The following is a 20726-nucleotide window of genomic DNA, read 5'->3' as shown; positions in this document are numbered from 1 at the left end:
GCTTTACAAATTAACTTATTTATATTTTATTTTTATAATTTTGTTGGGAGGGTAGGTAATTGGGTTTATTTCCTTATTTATTAGCGGAGGTGCTGGGGGCCGAACCCAGGACCTTGTGCGTGCTAGGCATGCGCTCCACCGCTGAGCTGCACCTTCCCCACTTGGGCCTTACAAATTAAGCGCCACGTGCCAGCCAACCTGGACTGGGCCTATCAGAGAATTATTTGTTCAGCAATACTGAACTGAGGGTCTGGCAGGTGCTGCAGGGAAGCCCTGACTGACGTGGATGCAGCCCCTGCTCTCAGCCAGAACCGGGGGCGCTGCCCCACACACACCTGGCTCCCAGCCCAGCACCCTCACTCACGGGAGGCTCTGCGTGGCCTTGGGGAAGTGACCTGACTGACCTGAGCAAGCCCGGTTTCTCCAGCTATGAGCGAGGACCATTCGCCCTCGCCGCTAGGGCGCCCCCATGGGCCCAGGCAGGACAAGCAGCAAGTAGAGCCTGGCTCCTGCCTGGGATTTAATATGAAGTTGTTCTCTCCTGCTCGCCTCCGAAAAAGAAGAATTTAAATGGAGGAGGCAGCCGCGAGGGCAGGCTTGGGAGCCTTGCTGGGCGGCGGGGCCGGGTCAAAGCTGGGGCTCCCAGGGCCTCATCACTGTGGGAACCCAGAGAGACAAGCAGCTGAGGACCTGAGGTCCCAGGAGAGCGTGACCAGGACCAGGGAGGGCCCGCTGCCCTCTGCAGTGGGTCAACTCTGGGGTCACACTAGAGGCTGCCGTGGGGCCTTCAGACGACATGGCCTGGCAGCCGTGGCCTTGGGGTGGTGGAGCTGGAGGGGCTGTGAAGACAGAGCAGATACCTTGGAAGGAACAGGACTGGCTGACCTCTCAGACCCCGTCCTCGCTTCAGCCCTGCCCCTCCTGGCCCTGTCCAGCTGGTGCCTTCAGCGGTTCTGGCCAGAAAGAGCGCTCCTGTCTTGACAGGGTGAAGAGTGTTTGCTTCCACTGCGTGGCCAGGAAGAGGGGGAAAGGCTGGGCTCCCCTGTGCTCCCTGAAGTTCCTCCCAGGACAGAGCTCTGGGGGCCCGCAGTCCCCTCTCTCTGCCAAGGCCTGTCGACCCCTCCACGTCACTTGGTTGGAAACGAAAACACTCCGATTTCCCTTCTAGGACTTGATTAAGGCCCTGTGCTGGCTTCATGAACACAGCACACTGGAACGATTCATCTGGAACTCCTCCCATGACTTTCCAATCCCCTTCGCCATGGCCCGCGAATGGTCAGCTGCACCGGCCCCCAGAGAGGAGGCAGCGGTGGCCACGTGCTTTGACGGGTCTGGCCGGGGGGCTTCGTGTCCTGTCCACCAAGTCCTTCTCCACGTCGACTCTGCTGTTAAGCCCAGTCAGTGGAATGTTTATTTTCTGATATTGCAGTTTTCAGCTTTAGAATTTCCACTTGGTTCTTCTTATTTTCTGAGATTTCCAGTTTTTTCATTTATGATGAGCATATTATCGTTTACACACTTGAGTATAGTTATAACGGTGGCTTTAAAATTCTTGTCTGCTGAATCCAACATTGGGGCCATCTCAGGATCTCCCGTGGCTGTCTTTTCTCTTGAGCATGGATCAGGTCGTCCTGTTTCATCACAGGGTTAGCAACTTGGCTCGTGTCCTGGATGTTGTGAGTGACACGTGGTGGGCAGTCTGGATTCTGTTACGTTGTTCTCAGCAGTACTGATAGTTTTAACAGGGGCAGTTAATTCGGCGGAAGTCAAACTTCAGACTTTGCCCCCTCTCCGAGAGCAGCGGCTGAAATCTGCGGTCAGCCCTTTCAGCCACAGCCAGGCTGTCGGAGGCCCGCCCTGCTCGCACGCGCGGAGGGCAGAGCCCGTGCCCGGAAGCTGGTGTTCTTCAGCTCCCTTCTTTCTGAGATTCCCCTTCACTTTGCAGACCCGCTGCTCTCCCCAGCCTCTGTCCTCTGTCCTTCACGCTGGGGAGACTCCGGGTCGCTGTCAGTTTTAGCCACCCACCGAGCTGACCGAGGTTGTCTTCAGGAAGGAACCTGGACTGTTCCTTCCTCCCAGTGTCCACCCACCTCCAAGTCTGTCTGCTTCTGGCCCCTTTTCAGGAACTTCAGGTGGTTGTTAATTATATCTTCCCACACTGCAGAGTTGACATCTGGGGGAGGGTGGTCTGACGGAGCTGCATGGCCACCACCAGACGCCATACGTCTCCTTCGCAGTGTCTGTGGCTGAGAAAGAACTCCTTTCCTTTCTTCCGTAGAGCTGGCGGGACATGTGCTGGGCAGAGGGTGGTCAAGGGCCCTGTACATGAGGAAAGCCTGCTCACAAGAGGAGCAAACGACGTGGCAATTCTGAAAAGAGCAGGACTGAGCCCGAGACAGGGACGGGAGTCCGGTCAGCCCTCCAGCCCTGGCTCTGCTCCCCACAGCCTTGCCGGCAGCTCTGTCGCCCCCAGGCCTCTGTGCCCCTGCCTCCCAAGCAAAACGACGTTGGATCTGGGAGGCCTTCTGTTCCGCGCCTCACGTGGACTGGCTGCTTCTTCTGACACAACGTTTCTCACACGTCCATGCAGTGGACCAGGTCCCTGCTGCCTCAGCTGTAACCACACACATGCCTGTCTCCCCGAGAGCAGCCCTGGGAAAGGCTCCCTATTGTGCCCCAACCTCGTGAACCCTCATGAGTGCACAACCTGGCATTTCGCACAGAGGGCTGTGTCCTGCACGTGTGCGCGTGTGTATGTGCATGTGTGTCTGCGCATGCACGTGTGTGTGTGCACACGTGCCTGTGTGTGTGCGTGTGTGCACATGTGTATGTGCAATGTGCGGGTGCACGTGCCTGTGTGTGCGCACACGTGTGTGTGCAATGTGTGGGTGCACGTGCAGTACAATTTTGCTGTTAGGAGGACAGTCTTCACTCCCTTTTCTCCACGTGCTCATGTTTACAGCTCAGGGCCCAGTGAGTGCCTGGCCTCCAGGAGTGCCGGCTGGTCTAACTGGCACAGACTGGCTCCTTCGCGTCCTTTAAAGCTCAGCCTGGGTGTTGCTACTCGGGGCAGCCTGCCCGGCCCAGGGAGGGGCCGTCCTCAGGGCTCCGCTGGCACCGGCATCTGTGCTGGACGTGTGCTGATCACTTGGTGCTGTCCCCTCGGGCTGGCTCCTGCACCTCAGCTGACCAGCGCTGGCCCTTTGGGAGCAGGGCACCTGGTGTCTGGGATGGAGCCGGGCTCACATGCAGTGATGCCGGCTGATCAAATGTGGATGTGACGCCAACTCAAGAAGCACCAGCAACTTGAGAATCAAGGGTCAGACTGACTCAAAGAGCAGCAGAAGCTCAGAGCAGGACCAGGGCAGTCAGGAGGGGCTTCCTGGAGGAGGTGCCTCCAGGTGGGCTTGGTGGGGGCATGCTGGGGGGAGTCGACTGAAGAGGAGCAGTGAGCCGAGGGCCGCCTTCTGGGTGGAGGCCTCTCGGTGCTGGCACTCTGCTCCTGGCGGGCTCCAAGCACCTGAGAAGGTGAGGAAGGAAGGGGCCAGGCTCTGGGGACGCACCCTTCCCAGCGTCTTCTCACTTCATTGTGCAGCCTGGCTCCCCTCCTATCTCTCCCGATCGTCCTCACAACGACCACGTGGCCCTAGCTTCACACCCTCATGCACGTTCACCTAAAGCAGTACACTGCTCCCTGGGAGCCAGGTGGCAGACAGCGTCCCTGCTGAGTGTCCAAGGGTCCCACAGCCCAGGGCACAAGACACGTTCACCCGATGTGGCCCTGCTTCACATGCGAGGCAGATGCAGCCCAGCAGGGGTGGAAACTCGGCTGCCAGGCTGGAGGTGACAGTGGGAACAGCAGAGACCTGGGGTGGGAACCCTGTCACAGCAGGGCTAAAAGCAGCCAAATTACCCTTTTCACCAACATCGCAGCTAATGACTCACTCCTTATTTACAAAGTAGAGCTCCATTCCTCTCCAGAAAAACAAAGTGAATACTCCAGAAGGGGCCAGGCCAACAGGAGAAGACGGACCTGGGTGCCCTGGGGGGCAGGTGGAGAGGCGGACCTGCACCCGCAGGAAGCCCCACATGCACAGCTCACCCTGCCCTGCTGGAGGCCCTGGAAAGCCAGCCCGAGCTGGAGCCACGTGCACCCGTCCATCCTCGGCTGAGACCACAGCCCTGGGAGGACCCAGCTCAGCTGCGCCTGCACTTCCGACCCACAGAGGCTGCAAGGACAAATGTGGTCCACAGGGATGGAGTGCAGTGGTCAACGGGGGCTGAGGAGGGACCGGTGATGAAGGTCTGAAAGGAGTGAGGCCAAGCGCTGTGGCCATGGGGCAGGAGTTCCAGCAGAGGGAACAGAGCCCTTTGGCCAGAGCCAGCCTGGCCAGTCTCAGGCAGGTTCCAGACTTTTCATAACGCAGTCACTTGCAGTCTCTGGAAGAGGATCTTGGAAGCAGGTCGAATGGCCCCGCAGCCATGCGGGAGAAGGACGAGAAGGCTCCCCCACAGCGCCTGTGTGTTTGGTCAGATGTCCTTGCACTGGAAGCCAGTTCAGTTGTGCTGCCTCTCCCTGAATGAACACAGGGTTCCCACGGCAGGAAGACGCTTCTCTTCTTCGTGTCTGACACCAGCCCCACTTCTCAAAGCAGAACTGACTCAGGAGAAGGAGGGCCACACAGGCCTGGCCAACAGGCCTCCGCACCTCTCCTGCTCTCCCGAGGGACTGAAGGCCCACTGACTTAGCATGGCTGAGAGGGAGGAAGAATTTCAGAAGCCCAGAGAGCCTGCGGTCAGGAAGTAGAAAGGAGAGGGCAGGAGAGTGGAGGGGAGCAGAAGGTCTGCTCTGCCGTGGGTCCTGAGGCTGGAAAAGGGGAGGGGGGAGGGGTTAGGATGAGGGTCTCCCTGAGCCTCCCAAAGCACAGAAGTAGCCCCCAGCAGGCGCTTTGATGTGTGGCTGGGGCCAGAAGGCTGCGACCTTGGCCAGCTCTCACTCTGCAGGTCCTCTCTCACGTGGAAAGGCTGGTGGGAGCACTGCGCATTGATGGCTGTGAATGGTCTGTACTGTTAGTGTAAATGCCACACAGAGACTCACGAAGTGAGCTACATGGCCAAGAATGATTCCTCTATGTCACAGCCACATTTAAACACGGGTGCATGACCAGAGCCACCTCCGTCTGGCCTACAGGCGACACCAAGACTTCAGGTCCACGCCCACAGCCTACCTGCTCCATAGACCACCGAGTACACCACCTTCTTGGTCTGCTCCCTGTCTGCGTGGGTCACGCGCTCTGGGGAAATGTTCTTCCTGCATGGAAAGATGGCATGTGGTCAGACACACTGGCACCCCATCTGCAGAGGGGCCTCGAGGGTCCAGACCACACCCCCCCCCAGGAACCAGGCCCGCCGTGCAGGGAGTGGAGACCGTCAGTCTGCAGCATCTGTCTCAGCCTGGGCCCTCCAAACAGGGGCGGGTGGGGAGGCTATGGCAGCTGCAAGCCAGCCAGATTCTGGGGTGTCCACACCCAAAACCAAAAAGTGGGTCCACCACAGGAGTGCCAGCACAACGGCGGGCAGCCGGCTCCCAGGGTGGGGGCCTGCCTGTGGGTGCTGCGGTGAGGAGCTGGCTTCTCAACCCCCTGCAGGACTGGATGGGCAGCTGGTGCCTTGCCTCCCACAGATGGGACAGTGGGGGGCCAGCCCTGCCCTGGGCCCTGGGCCTCCTCCTTGCTGGGCCAACCTAGCCTGGCCGCCTGCCTGTGCCCTGCGTCTCCCCCACAGAGTGTGCACATCTGGCCAGCAGAGACAGAGACAGAAAAGGAAGAAGACAAGGAGACAAAGGGGGCCTGCCCAGCTCTCTGCAGGCGGCTCGTGCTGGGCCTCCGCTTCCCAGGGTCTGTTCAGGGCTCTGGGGCGTGTTGGCCGCCCTGGGCCTGCTCCAGGCTTCTAAAGGGGCTTCTACATTTCCTGGGACACACGGACTTCGAATGGCCCTAGAATTTCCCGAAGAATCTCTCCTCCGGCTCCTCCCCCGAGCCCCCCGGGGGGCCACGTGAGGCGCACACTGAGGCTGCCCACCTGGCGACGTCCTCAGCAGCGCCGCCACCTCTCGGCCTGCAGCGGGCTCTGAGCTGGTAGCACGGGGCCCTGTCAGTGCTGCAGGCAGCCCCCGACGAGTCAGGACAAACAGACAGGCTTCTCCAATAAGCTTTGCCTGCTCTCTCTGAACCAGGGACCCGTCCCACCCTGGGCAGGGGGCTGCCGCGTGGGCAGGGGAGGGCGGGACAAGTGAAAACACTGCCAAGCTCTTCTACTGTTTCAAGTCGCTCAGCACTTGCTTGGTTGCTGCAAACTGCTGACTGTTTTTCAGAGTTCTGACAGAGGCGCGCCGACAGCTTGGCTCTTTGTTGTTTCTGTCGGGGCGACAGGCCTCAGCTGCCTGCCTCACACTTCCTGACGTTCTGGAGCTTGCTCATTTTACCACCTGATTTCTAAGTACCGATGCATTGTTTTCTCCTTTTCCTACTGCATTAAGCTATTTTGCCCACTTTTTAAAATCCTACCCTTGAACTTGGTATTGTTAACAGCTGTATATTTTTTAATTAAAATTTTCTTATTTTTTATTGAAGTATAGTTGATTTACAATGTCTCAGGTGAAGAGCAAAGTGATTTCAGTTATATGTATATATACATTCTTTTTCAGATTCTTTTCCATTATAGCTTATTACAAGATATTGAATATAGTTCTCTGTTATATAGTAGGTCCATGTTTATCTCTTCTATACATAGTAGTGTATATGTGTTAACCCCAAGTTCCAAATATATAACCCCCCCTTTACCCTTTGGTAACCATAAGATTGTTTTCTATGTCTGTGAGTCTGATTCTGTTTTGTAAATAAGTTCATTCGTGTCAGTTTTTTTAGATTCCACGTATAAGTGATATCATATGGTATTTATCTTTGTCTGACTTACTTCACTTAGTATGATAATCTCCAGGTCCATCTATGTTGTTGCAAATGATATTTCATTCCTTTTTATGGCTGAGTAATATTCTATTGTATAAATACACAACAACTTCTTTATCCAGTCATCTGTTGATGGACATTTGATTGCATGTCTTGGCTGTTGTAAATAGTGCTGCTGTGAACATTGGGGTTCATGTATCTTTTTGAATTAAAGTTTTCTCCTGATATATGCTCCAGAGTGGGACTGCTGGATCACATGGTAAGTCTACCTTTAGTTTTTTTAAGGAATCTCCACACTGTTTTCCACAGTGGCTGTACCAAACTGCATTCCTACCAGCAGTGCAGGAGGGCTCCCTTTTCTCCACATCCTCTCCACCATTTATTATTTGTAGACTTTTCGATGATGGCCGTTCTGATTGGTGTGAGGTAATATCTCATTGTGGTTTTGATTTGCACTTTTCTAATAATTAGTGATGTTGAGCATCATTTTGTGTGCCTGTTGGCCATCTGCATGTCTTCTTTGGAGAAATGTCTATTTAGGTGTCTTGTGTCCATTTTTTGATTGGGTTTTTTTTTTTTTTTTGATATTGAGCTGTGTGAGCTGTTTCTGTATTTTGGAAATTAAGCCCTTGTTGGTGGCATCGTTTGAAAATGCTTTCTCCCACTCCATAGGTTTTCTCTTCATTTTGTTTAGGGTTTCCATTGCTGTACAAAAGCTTTTAAGTTTAATTAGGTCCCATTTTAACAGCTGTGTTTAGATAAGAAGCAAAACACCAAAATGCACCCAGGCTCAGAACAAATGTGTCTTGACCCCATGTCACCAGCCACCCTTGGTCCTCACCTCGTTTCCTTTATTTTGGAGATCCCACAGGTGCTCCAAACCTGCTCAAGAAAGACTTGCTGAAAACCTTACCTACCATTAGCTTTCCCTTTTACCTGCCCAGGGCCACCTGCAGTGACAGCAGAGGACGCCCTGACCCAAATAAACGGACCTGATGACACTGCAGGGAGGGGACAGGGGGGCACCTTGGAGCAGGGCACCCCTTAACCCACCCACACAAGTGACCTCCCCTCAGTTTGCCTTCGGAGTGGGAGAGTTGTCTGCGGAGGCAGCAGGAACGTTCCGGGACTTGCTTCTTCCCAGAGAGCCAAAGCGCGACCAAACCCAAACAGCACAAGCGATCAGCAGCTACTACGGATGTATATCAAATGTTCTGATAACAGGATCCACTTTCCTCTTAAGCACATGGGACATATGCACAACAACCCACCACACATTGGGACACAGGAACAACCCCAAAAAGCTGCACACGGGAGAAATATTAAACAGCGCTCTGATCACAGTGCAAGAAAACTAGACATTAAAAACAAAAACAAACCCCCAAAGCCCATCTGCCTCTAAATAAAACAAAAAACACTTCTATCAGACAACTTCTGGGTGAAGAGAAATACAAATAGAAATCACATAATTTCTAATGAAAACACCACATGCCAGATCCAATGGACTACATCAGAACAGTGAGGAAAGTTCATAGCCCTGAAGGCCTATGTTAGTAAAAATGAAAGAATAAAAGTATATGAATTAAATAAAAGCAAGCGAAAGAGCAACCAAGCAAATCAAAAGAATACACAAGGAGTGAAATATGAAAGCCAGAATACAGATGGGGGCAGAGGCTGATGAGAGTAAACAGGGAACAGAGAAACAGATCAAATTAATAAATAAAAATCCTGGTTCTCATAAAAACAAAATAAACAAACCATTAGCTGGTTTAATCAAAAGGGTAAGCACAGATATATAAGAAACAATGGAGGAAAGGAGCCGCAGATACAGAGGAAGTTTAAAAAAAAACTTAAACATTATTTTGCACAATGCTGTGCAAGTAAAATTTAAAACTCAGGTGAAATGGATAATTTCTTAATAAAATAGTTATAAAAATTGACCCCAGTAGAGGTGAAAGTTAAACAGACCAACATCTACAGAAGAAATAGAGAAAATTATTAAACACTATCCCACAAAAAAGGCCCAGATGGTTTCAAAGGGGAATTCTATCAACCCTCTGGAGATCAGAGAGTCCCCATGCTGAGTAAACTGCTTTAGAGTAAAGAAAGTGAAGAAAAACTTCCAAATTAATTTTACTAGGAAAGGATAACAGTGTATCACAATGTGATAAAGAGGCCATCAGAAAGGAAAGTGACAGACGATTTCTACCTGCGAATATTGATTGATGGGATAACCCTAAATAGAATTTTGCAAACAGAGTGCAACGCTACGTTAGGAGAATAGCACCCCGTGGGCGAGCAGAGTTTACACCAGGAAAGCAAGGTTGGTTCAATGTTAGGACATCTATTAATATAAATCACCACGTGAACAGGACTAAGGAGAAAATTACACGATTCTCTACATAGTGCTTGGAAAAACCCTGTGACAAAACTCAACACCTATTCTCAATAAAAACTCTTGAGAAAACAGGAACAGCTTGATACTTCCTTAAAATTATAAAGCAGTACAGCTCACTCCTAGAGCTAGCTTCCTACTAACGGGGAAACTCCAAGGCAAGGATGCCTACTACCGCTACTACCATCTAACCTTGTAACCTTGCTCTGGAAGTACAGCTGAGCCTTGCAGAACACAGGTTTGAACCTCGTGGTCTGCTTATACCTGTATTTATTTCAATGAGTATTTTGAAAAAAATTTTGGAGATTTGCAACAATTTGAAAAAACTTGGAGATGGATTGCGTAGCCTGAATATTGAAAAAAATCAAGAAAAGGTTAACTATGTAATGACTGCATAAAATACATGTAGACACTAGTTTATTTTATCATCCACTACCATAAAATGTGTATGTCTATAATAAAACGTTAACATTTATCAGAGCTTACGCACACACTGGTAGGACACACATGGTGCCATTCACAGTCAAGAGACACGTATACCAATGTAATTGTAACTGCGTAGTGAACTGTGGTGCAAACTGTGCCGTGTAATAATTCTGTAGCCATCACCTGTTGCTCCTGCGCTGCGCCCGAGTGTTTGGAGCATCCACTTAAAATCCCTGTGACACCCATCACCTCTGCCTTAGCCGTCTGTCTCTCCGGAAAATTTCGCATCACAGTAAAAAGTGATCTGTCACTGTTCTCACATATTTTTCATTGTGTTTAGTGCAATACTGTGAACCTTGGATAACACGGTGGCACCCATACACAAGAAGTGACACTAGTGATGCCAGAAGTGCTCCCAAGAAGCAGAGAAAAGTCACGATGTTACAAGAAAAAGTTTAATTGCTCGATGTGCACGGCAGATTGAGGTCTGCAGCTGTGGCCATCACCATTTCAAGGTAAACAAATTCAGCGTTAGGACCATTGCAATAAAAGAAAAGGAAGTTCATGAAGTCGTGACTGCAGCAGCACCAACCAGCAGGCGTAAAACCTCACGCTCTTTGTGAAATCCTTTTCACGTCGCACTGAAAGCGCAGCTTTGCCGCGGGTGCAGGACTGCGGTGAGGAAGGCTCCCCTACAAACTCTGATATGGTGTGAGGAAAAGCAAAGTCATTACATGGCAGCTTAGAGCAAAGGAAGGTAAAGGGTCTAAAGCTGGAGAATCTGATGCCAGCAAAGGATGGTGTGATAATTTTAGAAAGAGGTTTGGCTTAAAAAATGTCAAGATAACAGGAGAAGCAGCTTCTGCCGGTCCAGAGACAGCAGATGGGTTCCCAGACGCTGTTAAGAAAATCACTGGGGAGGAAAGAGATCTGCCTGAACAGGTTTTAATGCAGCCCAACGTGCCGTATTCCGGGAAGAAATTCACAAAGGGCATTTATGATAAGGAAGAGGAGCGAGAACCAGGACTTAGGGCAGGAAGGGGCAGCTAACTACTGCTCTGCACAAAGGCAGTAAGTCTGCGGCCGGGACCGCCCTTGTCCACGCAGCTGCTGACCCCCAGCCTTGAAGGGAAAGACGAACAACTGCTACTAGTCTTCTGGTTGCACAGCAAAGGGGCCTGGATCGTGAGAGCCCTTTTCTGGATTGTTCCATCGACACTTTGTCCCCGAAGCCACAAAATACCTTGCCAGTAAGGGACTGCCTTTTGAAGTTCTTTTGGTATTGGACAATGGCCCTGGCCACGAAGACCCTGTGGGTTCAACACCAAAGGTGTCAAGTGGCCTGTCTGCCCCTGAACACAATGCCTTTGATTTGGCCTCAGATCAAGGGACCATCAGGACCACCAAGGCCCCTTCCCCACGGAGCGCTACGGAAAGGACAGTCAGCACTCTGGAGGGAGCGCCTACAGAGACGGCGTCGGGCACGTCTGGAAGGGCCACAGCGCTGGAGATGCATGGTTGTTACAGGACAAGCCGCGAAAGTCGTCAAGCCCAAAACGATAAATTCCTGCGTCCGGACGTCATGCATGACTTCGCAGGATTCATCACAGAGCTGATACAGGAACTTGTGAAAGAGACTGTGGATCTGGCAAAAAAAAGGGGGGGGAGGGGTGAAGCGTTTCAAGATACGAATCGTGGAGAAATTCAAGAGCTAACAGCAGCACACGGGAGGAATTAACAGAAGACAACCTGATGGGGCCGAGCGCTCCCGAACCCGCCTAGGCGACAAGGAAGCAGACACAGACGAGGCAGCATCAGAAAACAGACGACACGCAACCCAGCAGACGCGGCCGGCTGTTCAAGGGCGCTTCTGACAGCGTGTATGACACGGACCCTCCTATGATACCGGCACTGAAACTGAAGCAGATGTATGAAGGAGGGCTGGTACCCTATAGAAACACTTCTAAAGAAACGGAAAAGCAAAAAAGCCTCGTAGAAACCATGATGCATTTCCGTAACGTTGCACACGGGGTGTGCCCACCTCCCCTTCCACCTCCTCCATCGCCTCCACCTCGAGACGGCAAGACCGCCCCTCCTCTGCCTCCTGCCCCCCAGCCCGCTGAGCGTTACGACATCGAGGATGAAGACCTTCACGGTGGACCACCTCCACTTAATGAACAGTAAACAGTTCTCACGCTGTACAGTGAATAAATGTAAATGCTGTGTGTGTGTCTTCGAGTGAAAATCTGAGGTCTGAGGAGACAGCTCTGCGTCACCATCGCCGTCACCCAAGCGTCTGTCGTGTAGAGCGCACACACCAGGCTTGTGTCGGAGTGGGCAGCCTATCCTTACAGAGGCGTAAGGTGAGCGATATTTAATATAAAATTAATGATGTGTTGGTTTTCTTACTGTTTTATAACTTTGCTTTCAGAGAAGCACAGTATCATATGGTACGCCCCTCCCCCCCAGCTGGAGCGACTGCGTATCAGCCTGGCATGGCAGGGAGGCGGTTTTTTAAACGTAACAGTGTTTCCAATACTGTGTCATGAACATGACTGAGTACTGTGAACCGTAATATTTTATGAGAACTCATTCATTAGTGTGTGGGCGGGGCTGCTGTGAAGCAGCCATGTCGACGACTCTAGGTGACCATAAAGAATCCCAGAGCCGCCGTTTCTTTGTCAATGTACAGATCATTGCCCCTGTAAATAGACAGGAGCTTCTTTTTCACATTCCCTTTTCGTTTTTGACGTCTAGTACAGCATCTTGTATCACGTAAGACAGTACTGATGTGCAGACTGACGGACGATCCAACCTGCAATTAACTACAGCACGGCACCCTAAGTGTATTTCTCTCCTCCTTGAGATTTTCTCAATCAAAGGGTTTTCTTCTCTTTGGCTTACTTGACTGTAAAAATACAGCGTATAACGCATATACATACACGAGATGTGCCAGCCGACTGTTTGCTATTGGGAAGGCTTCTGGCCAACAGTAGGCTGTTAGTAGTTAGGTCTCAGGGGAGTCAAAGGTTATACACAAATTTCTGACTGTGCATGGGGGTCAGCACCCCTAACCCCCACGTTGTTCAAGGGTCAGCTGTATTAGCTAAATAATTCTCTAATTAATTCAGTTCTCAAGAACTGAAAATTAAAATACAACTCCCTCTAGTTGCAGATGACATGACAGTACTCCTGAAAATCCCTAGAGAATAAATAATTCACCAGGTGGCAGGAAACAAGACTAACATAGCAAGCCAGCAGCTTTCATGTACACAGGTGGTGACAGCATGAAGATACACTGAAAGAGAAAACTCATTGACAATATTAATAAAGAAAATAAAATACTTAGATGTAAATTTAACAAGAAATGTATAAAATCTGTATGGAAAAAACTTTAAAACCTCCTGTAAGACACAAAAGTAGACTTTATCAGACAGAAAAACATTCCTCGTTCTTGACTGAAATGTCTCAACATCATCAAGATATCAGCTCTCCCTACGATAATTTGTGAATTTAATGTGATCTCAATAAAAATACCAATAAGCTTTTTCATGGAATTAGACAAGGTGATGCTAAAATTCACGTGGAAAAATGAGTGCCAAGACAGGAAAACGGAAACAACAGAGCTCTGAGGAGCACCAGGCCACCCACACCCCACAGGACACAACCAGTCCTCTGTAATTCCAGCAGAGTGGCGCTGGCGCAGGGGTAGACAGACCGCCGGGGACAACAGGGAGCTCAGACACAGACTTGACTACACGTGGAAGTTAATGTAATGAAGACGCATCTCCAGTCACTGGAACAGAGATGGACTTCCTGACAAATGGTGTTGGGACAACTGGACAGCCAACTGGAAAATGATAAAAGAAAACATGGGTGACTTCCTCTATAACGTGGGTGTAGAGAAAAGCTTTCTTACTATGACTCAAAATCTAGATGCAATAAAAGACTGACAGATGACCAAAAACCCCTCAAAACCCCAAACAAAACCCCAAACCTTTTGCAGGGCATAAGATGCGATAAGCAAAGTAAAAAGATGAACAACAAACTAGGAGAGAATATTTGTAACCTGCATCAGAGATGAAGGGCTAACATCCCTAACATTCAAGCTGCTTGTGGAGTGACCGCGCAGTGGCAAAACCCTGGCCGGTCTGGCCCAGAGCACCCCTGTTGGCTGACCCTGGTCAGGGTGAGGGAAGTGTCCGGAGGGCATAACGCAAAGTATGAGCACTGTTGGGGGAGATAAGCTCAAGGCTAAATTGTGAAGTAGACGTCATTCTGTCTGGGAAAGAATGCCAGGTCTTTTTGTGCTTTCTCTGATTGCTTTTAAAAAATTAACTTTCTTGAAGGATAATTAACATGTGACAAAATGCACCCATTTTAAGCTACAGTCTAGGGAATTTTCAAATCTGCACCAGGTTCCAGATGGAGATAGAAGACATTCTGTCCCCCCAGAATGCCCCCTCATGTCCCTCTGCAGCCAAACCACCCCAACTCCTTTTCAACGCTGATAGTTTTTACTTTATTTTTAAACTTTTTTTAGGGGGAAGAAATTGGGCTTTTATTTATTCATTTATCTGTATGGAGGTACTGGGGACTGAACCCAAGACCTCGTGCGTGCTAAGCATGTGCTCTACCGCTGAGCTGTAACTCGCCGTCCCTCGATGCTTGTAGTTTTCACTGTAAGGATACCACACAATTTGATAGACATTTGGATTTTTTCGAGTTATAGAAAAGCTACCAGGGATTTCAGGCAGAGGCCTTTTTTCATCCGTGTATTTTCCCTTCTCTTGGATAAATAACTGAGTGGAATTGCTGGGTTGTTCATTAAGTGTGTGTTTACTCGATAAGGAAAGGATTATAGGTTTTCCAAATAGTACACGATTTACACTCCCAACTGCCGCGCATGAGAGTTGTGGTTGCGTCACGTCCTCGCCAGCCCTTGGCGTTCTAGTCTTCCTAGTCTCGGCCATTCTGGCGGGTGTGCAGAGACACCTGAGCGTGGTTTAGACTTGCATTTCCCCGACAACTAGATGCTCAGCATACACTCACGCGCGTATTGGCGTTTAGTTTACGAACTGTCTACGCAGGTCTGCCTGTCTGGGGGATCGCCTGTCTTCCTGTTGCTGGGCTACAGGAGTCCTGCACGCATTCGGATGCCCGCCTGTGGTCAGACGTTCACGCTGTATTTTCTCCCAGTGTGCGGCTCGCCTTTTCATCCTCTAATGGTGCTGTTCTAGCGCAGACGTTTTACAATTCGATGAAGTCCCATTTATCAATTCTTTTCCAGTGGCTGGTGCTTTCGGTGTGCTCTCTACGAAATCTCTGTCCACCCCCAAACATAAGGATTTTCTCCTAGAATTTTTATAGGTTTAACTTTTATTATGTTTAGCTCTGTGATCTATTTTGAGCTCATTTTTGTACGTGGTGTGAGGTAGGAGGCAAAGCTCATTGTTTTCTGAGCGGATATCCAGCTGTTCTTGCACCATCTGGAAAGGTCTCTCCTTATCCTGCCCAATCACACTGATGCCTTTGCTGAAAATTAACAGTCATGTATGTGGGGGTCTCCTTCTGGACCCTCTCCTGTTCTAATGATCTGCACATCTGTCCCTACACTAATAACACTGTCTTGATTATGAAGCTTTATGGAGAATCCTGAATTCAGGTAAAATTCTTCAAACTTTTTTTTCTTTTTCAAAATTGCTTTGGTTATTCTAGGCTCTTTGCATTTCCACATAAATTTTAGAATCAGCTTGTTTATTTCCACAAGAAAATTTGGCTAAGATTTTCACTAGGATGGTTGAATTTATTGGTTGATTTGGGGCAAACTGACATTTTAACAATATTAATTCTCTCAATAGTATGTCTCTCTCCACTTGTTTAGTTCCTCTCAGTAATGTTTGCAGTTTTCAATGTACGGGTCTTACACATAGTTTGTTAAATTTATCCCTAAATATTTTGTGCTTTTGGATGCTACTGCTATTGTATTGTTTTAAATTTTTAAATTTTAAAATTGCTCCTTGCTACTATATAGAAATACTGTTGATTTTTATCCTTTAACTTTGTTTCCTGTGCCCTTGCTAAACATTCTTGTTGGTTCTAATAGCATGTTTTTGTAGATCCTTTAGGATTTTCTGTGTACATGATAATGCTGTCTGCAAATACAGCTTTATTTTTTTTCTTTCCAAACTGCATTCCTTTTATTTGTATCATTACTTCTGCTTTATTGCACCGGCTAGAACCTCCAGTACAATGTTGAATAGAACTGGAAACAGACATTCTTGCCGGGTTCCTGTTCTGAGAGGAAGGCACTGAGTTTTTCACCATTAGGTAAGGTGTTAGGTATGAATTCTTCATATTCACCTTTACCATGTTGAGAAAGTCCCCTTCCCTAGCTCTGGTTTACTGAAACGGGCCTTGAATTCTGCCAAACACCCGTCGGCACCTGTTGAGATGCTTATGTGGTCATTCTCCCTTAGTTTCTTAATACGGTTAAGTACACTGATTAACGTTTGGATGTTAAGCCACGCGTTTCCTACGCAAACCCCAGCTGGTCACGGAGTGTTGTCCTTCGGCACTGCTAGATTTGATCTGCTAACATAGTGAAGGAGTGTTACATGTATGGTCACGAGTATACTGGTCTGTAGTCTCCTCTTTGTGTAATGTCTTTGTCTGGTTTGGCATCAAATTCTGGCCACATAAAATGAGTGGGGAAGTATTCCCTCTCCTTATATTTTCTGAAAGTATTTGTAAAGGATGATATTACTGCTTTCTTAAAAGTTTAATCGATTTTACTAGTGAGGTCATGTAACCCTGGGAAAATTTTCATTACAAACTGAACTATTTTAATAGATGAAAGGCTGGTCCAACAGTCTATTTCTTATTTTGTCAGTTTTAGTAATTTGCATCTTTTAAGAAATTTGAGTTATTAAATTCATGTACACTCCCCCATTGTTCTTTCAATATCTGTAGAGATCATGCTGATACATATTTTTTTATTGCTGATATCGGTCATTTGTACTTTATTTCTTTTTTTTTCCTTGATCAGTCTCTCCAGGGGTTTATCAATTTTATTCAAATTTTCAAACATCTTGCTTTTTTGGTTCCTTTGATTTCTCTCTACTGGTGTTCTGTTTCTATTACATTGATTTCTACTCCTATTCTCCTACTTGCTTAGGATTTAAGTTACTCTTATTTTTTTAGTTTTGATAATTTACTTTACTTTTCTTATTTTCTATTATAAGCACTTAAGGTCATAAATTTCTAAACACTTCTATAGCTGCATCCCCCAATTTTTGACTTGTTTTCATTTTCATTTAGCTCAAAATATTTTCTAATTTCTCTTGTGACTTTTTTCTTTGAACCAGGGGTTATTTAGAAATGGAATCTTCATCTCCCAAATATCTGGGGATTTTCTATTCATATTTTTGTCCTTGATTTCTACTTTAATTTCACTGTATTAGAGAACATAGTCTCTATGATTTCAGTCCTTTTAAACTATTAAGACCTGCACTGTAGCCACGCACGGGGTCTGCGGTGAGAAGCACGGCACCGCGCACGTAGGGAACAGCAGTGTGGTCTGCCGCTGCTGACGGTGTTGTTCAGGTCTTCCATCTGCTGTCTGACTTCCCCGTGTTTGTATCCATCACTGGAAAAGTAGCGTCGGAATCTCCGACTCGACTCGTAGGTCCGATGCTATTCACTTCGGTCTGTCAGGTTTTGCTTTATGCATTCTGAATCTGTCTTATCAGGTGTCCCGTATATAGAGCTGTTATGTTTTCTTGATGAATTGGCTCTTTTATGAATGTCTCTCTCTTTCCTGGTAATATTCCTTGTCCTGAAATCTAATTTGTCTGATGTTAATGCAGCCACTCAGACATTTATCTGATTGGTCGTGATCTCCTTGTTTTTAATCAACATTCTCATCCACTGAACCACACAACGTGCCTCCCGTTACCAGCTCCAGGTCTGGGGAGAGTTTGGCGCCTTCGTGAAGAGCACATTTCTCTGGCTCCATACATTGTTCTCAGACACAATGACAGGGAATAAGGCCACCTGTGTTCTCGTGGGATTGCACACCAGGAAAAAAAGTATAATTTTTTCATTAGTTGCATTTTTATCTGCTGAAGTGGCCACTAAGAACTAGATGCAGATACTCCATAAACTAACGTATCTGGAACCTGAAAGAATCTTTGAGAGGCTGGCACACGTACTAGTTTCCTGCGGCTGCTGTAACAAATTGCCCTAAATGCAGCGGCTTAAAACAAGGGATGCTTCCTCGCTCACAGTTCTGGAGGCCAGAAGCCTGGCGTCAGTTCCACTGGCCCACAGTCTGGGGCCGTGCTCCTGCTGGAGGCTCTGGGGGATAGTCTGTTCCAGGCTTCTTCCAGCCTCTGGCGGCTGCCAGCATTTCTTGCCGTGATCACATCACTCCAGTCTCTGCTTCTGTGGCCACATGGCCCCTCCTTCTCTCGTCTGTGTCCAGTCTCCCTCCATCTCCTCTCATAAGGGCCCTGTGAGGACATTTAGAGCCCACTCCGATAATCCAGGATAACCGTGATCACACGGCAAAGACCTTTTCCCACATAAGGTAATCCTCCCAGGTTCCAGGGGCTGTCTTTATTGGTGGCATTATTCAGACTACAATATGAACTGTAAAGTATTTAAAATGCTTACACAATGAGATCAAGGTTTTGAAAACAAAGAACAAAAAAACAAAGGAACAAGAATCAAAAGCATGCAAGTGTGTGCATGAGAGAGGCAGAGGCAGAGACAGAAGAATGGACAGGAATGACCATCTGGCAAAGGAAGACAAGCTGAGTGGAAGCTGTGACTTGGATGCTGCGTGAGGAACAAAATGCCCCCCTCCCTCACGCCCCTGGCCGACTAACAATAGATGGATACAGTCACGGTGGGTGTCCTGGAGGCCAGGGTGTCAGAGAGGCAAGAGGTCAGAGGTTCCCCAATTCAATGAAGCCAAACCTGGATTCTAGTTCCCTTGGTGAGAAGAAAGATGAAACGTGATCTGTTCAAAAATGAGGCAAGTGAAATTCTTTCTAAATCATTTGTCAAACCTCTGCTTGACTTTGCCACCTACACCAGAGGCCGTCCCTGGGCAGCTGACGGGGAGGGGAGAGACGGCAATCAGGCCTGCGAGTGCCCGGCAGAGACGGAGCAGAGAAGGGGCAGCTCTGCACCAGGAGCACAGGAGGCTCACACGGGCCCACCTCAGGGGCCAGGGCGGATAAGTCAGAATCCTACAGGGGAAAGGAGGCCAAAGAGCCTCACTGCCTCCCACTGGGCTGCTGGGCTAGGCCGCCAGCCTGGATGCCATGGCGTGGCCAACAAAGGTGGGCTGTGCCCAGCAGCTGGGGTGTAGTCGGCAGCCCGAGCAGAGGGAGGGCAGATCAACCCTGGAAGGCAGTGAGTTCAGGATGTCACCTCCTAAAGTCCCAACTAGCACGCTTCTTGAGTTGTGGCTCAGAGATGTGGCCTGTGTCCGGTGAGGGGTACCTGGGGGCAAACGGTGGTGGCCCCCAAGCCTCCTTCAGCCTCACTGAGAGAGCGTGCCCACCGGGTTCCTCCCTCGACTCCAGACCTGCTGGGCCAGGCTCTTTGGTCACGGCCAACTCGGCACATCTCACAAACCTCTGGAGGCCACAGACACTGGAGGGCCCAGCGGCACTGGCTCCCTACTGCTTTTGTTTCCGTGGTAGGAGGGGATTATCCCAAAGCTGGAGGGCCCAGTAAGCACTGTGGGGAGGTGAGGCCTAACGAGGGGAGGCGGCTGCCCTGCGTGAACTCTGTTTCGGTCTGAGAACAGGGAGCACACAGGTGGATGGAAAAGTATTCAGCTCCCCTGACGGTGACTGGAGGAAATAGGAAAAACAAGACATCGGAGACAATCTCGTTCTCAGAGACAGACTTGCTGTTATGATTACGATTGTGAACAGGGCGGCGACACAGCAGACAAGAGGAGACTGAAGACCACGTCGTGGCTTTGCCTTCAGTGGGCATTTGTAGTCTGTCAGCCTGCTTTCCTTAGGAAGCCATCCTGCCTTCCTGACCAGGCGTGATGCCCCTAGAGTGACGTGTGGGCACTTCCTGTTCCGGACTCAGGACCAGCTCGAACCATCTGTTCTTTAGAGGACTGAAAGCACTATTTGGCCAAGATGCTTTTTTGATGTTTGTGGAAGTTTAGTTCTTCCTTCTTCTTCTGTTTCCTTATTGGTCTCTTCGGCTTTCTGCATTTTCTTGAATCCTTGTAGGTAATTAATATTTTCCTAGAAAATCATTCACATCATTGAAACTTACAATTAGCACAGAGTTGTACATGATGACCTCTTATTGCAAGAGACAGTCCTTGGAAGAGACTCATTAAGAAGAAAAACTTCTGGCAAATGAAGAAAAACCCCCATGAAATATTACAAGGGAACACTGCCTTCAGAAATCTGAAGGAAAACCTTTCCAATATAGAACTCTATCTCCAGCCAAATTATCAACCAAATGTGAGACATTTTCAAACAGGTAAGGTCTCTAACAGTTAAACTTCCACGTACCACAAGAGACACATGGAACACGGTGAAAAGTTCTAACGTGCATATAACCATAGTCCTAGAAGGAGACAAGAAAGATGGGAGGAGAAGCAATATTTAAAGAGAAGATGACTGAGAAGTCTCCAAAGCTGATGAAAGACATCAAACCACAGATAAAAGGGGAAAAAAAGGAACAGTACAAAAATAACAATGGGAAGGAATCTTATAAGTAATGATAAAACAAATGCTGACTGTACAAAACCCTATCATGTTTTGTGTTGTTCAAAATATATGTAGAATTAAAATATATTAAAACAATAGTACAAAAGGCAGGAGGGGAGATAAATGGAGTTAAAGTGTTATATAGTCTGAGAAATGGTAAAAGTACAACTTTATATTACA

The 20726-nt window shown here is 48.5% G+C and overlaps 1 protein-coding gene across 3 annotated transcripts in view; it reads right to left on the bottom strand.

Moving 5' to 3' along the window:
• Positions 1–20726, bottom strand: part of HAUS3 (HAUS augmin like complex subunit 3) — a 147688-nt gene that overhangs the window by 16866 nt on the left and 110096 nt on the right. For all 3 annotated transcript variants that reach the window (XM_072948033.1, XM_072947998.1, XM_072948005.1), the window contains one exon: positions 5229–5311. In XM_072948033.1, the coding sequence (XP_072804134.1) occupies positions 5229–5311 (83 nt within the window). The remainder of the gene's footprint in view (positions 1–5228; positions 5312–20726) is intronic.

This window comes from Vicugna pacos, chromosome 2, assembly GCF_048564905.1.
Source record: "Vicugna pacos chromosome 2, VicPac4, whole genome shotgun sequence".
Classification (NCBI taxonomy): Eukaryota; Metazoa; Chordata; class Mammalia; order Artiodactyla; family Camelidae; genus Vicugna; species Vicugna pacos.
This window is presented reverse-complemented; position numbering and strand designations above follow the sequence as displayed.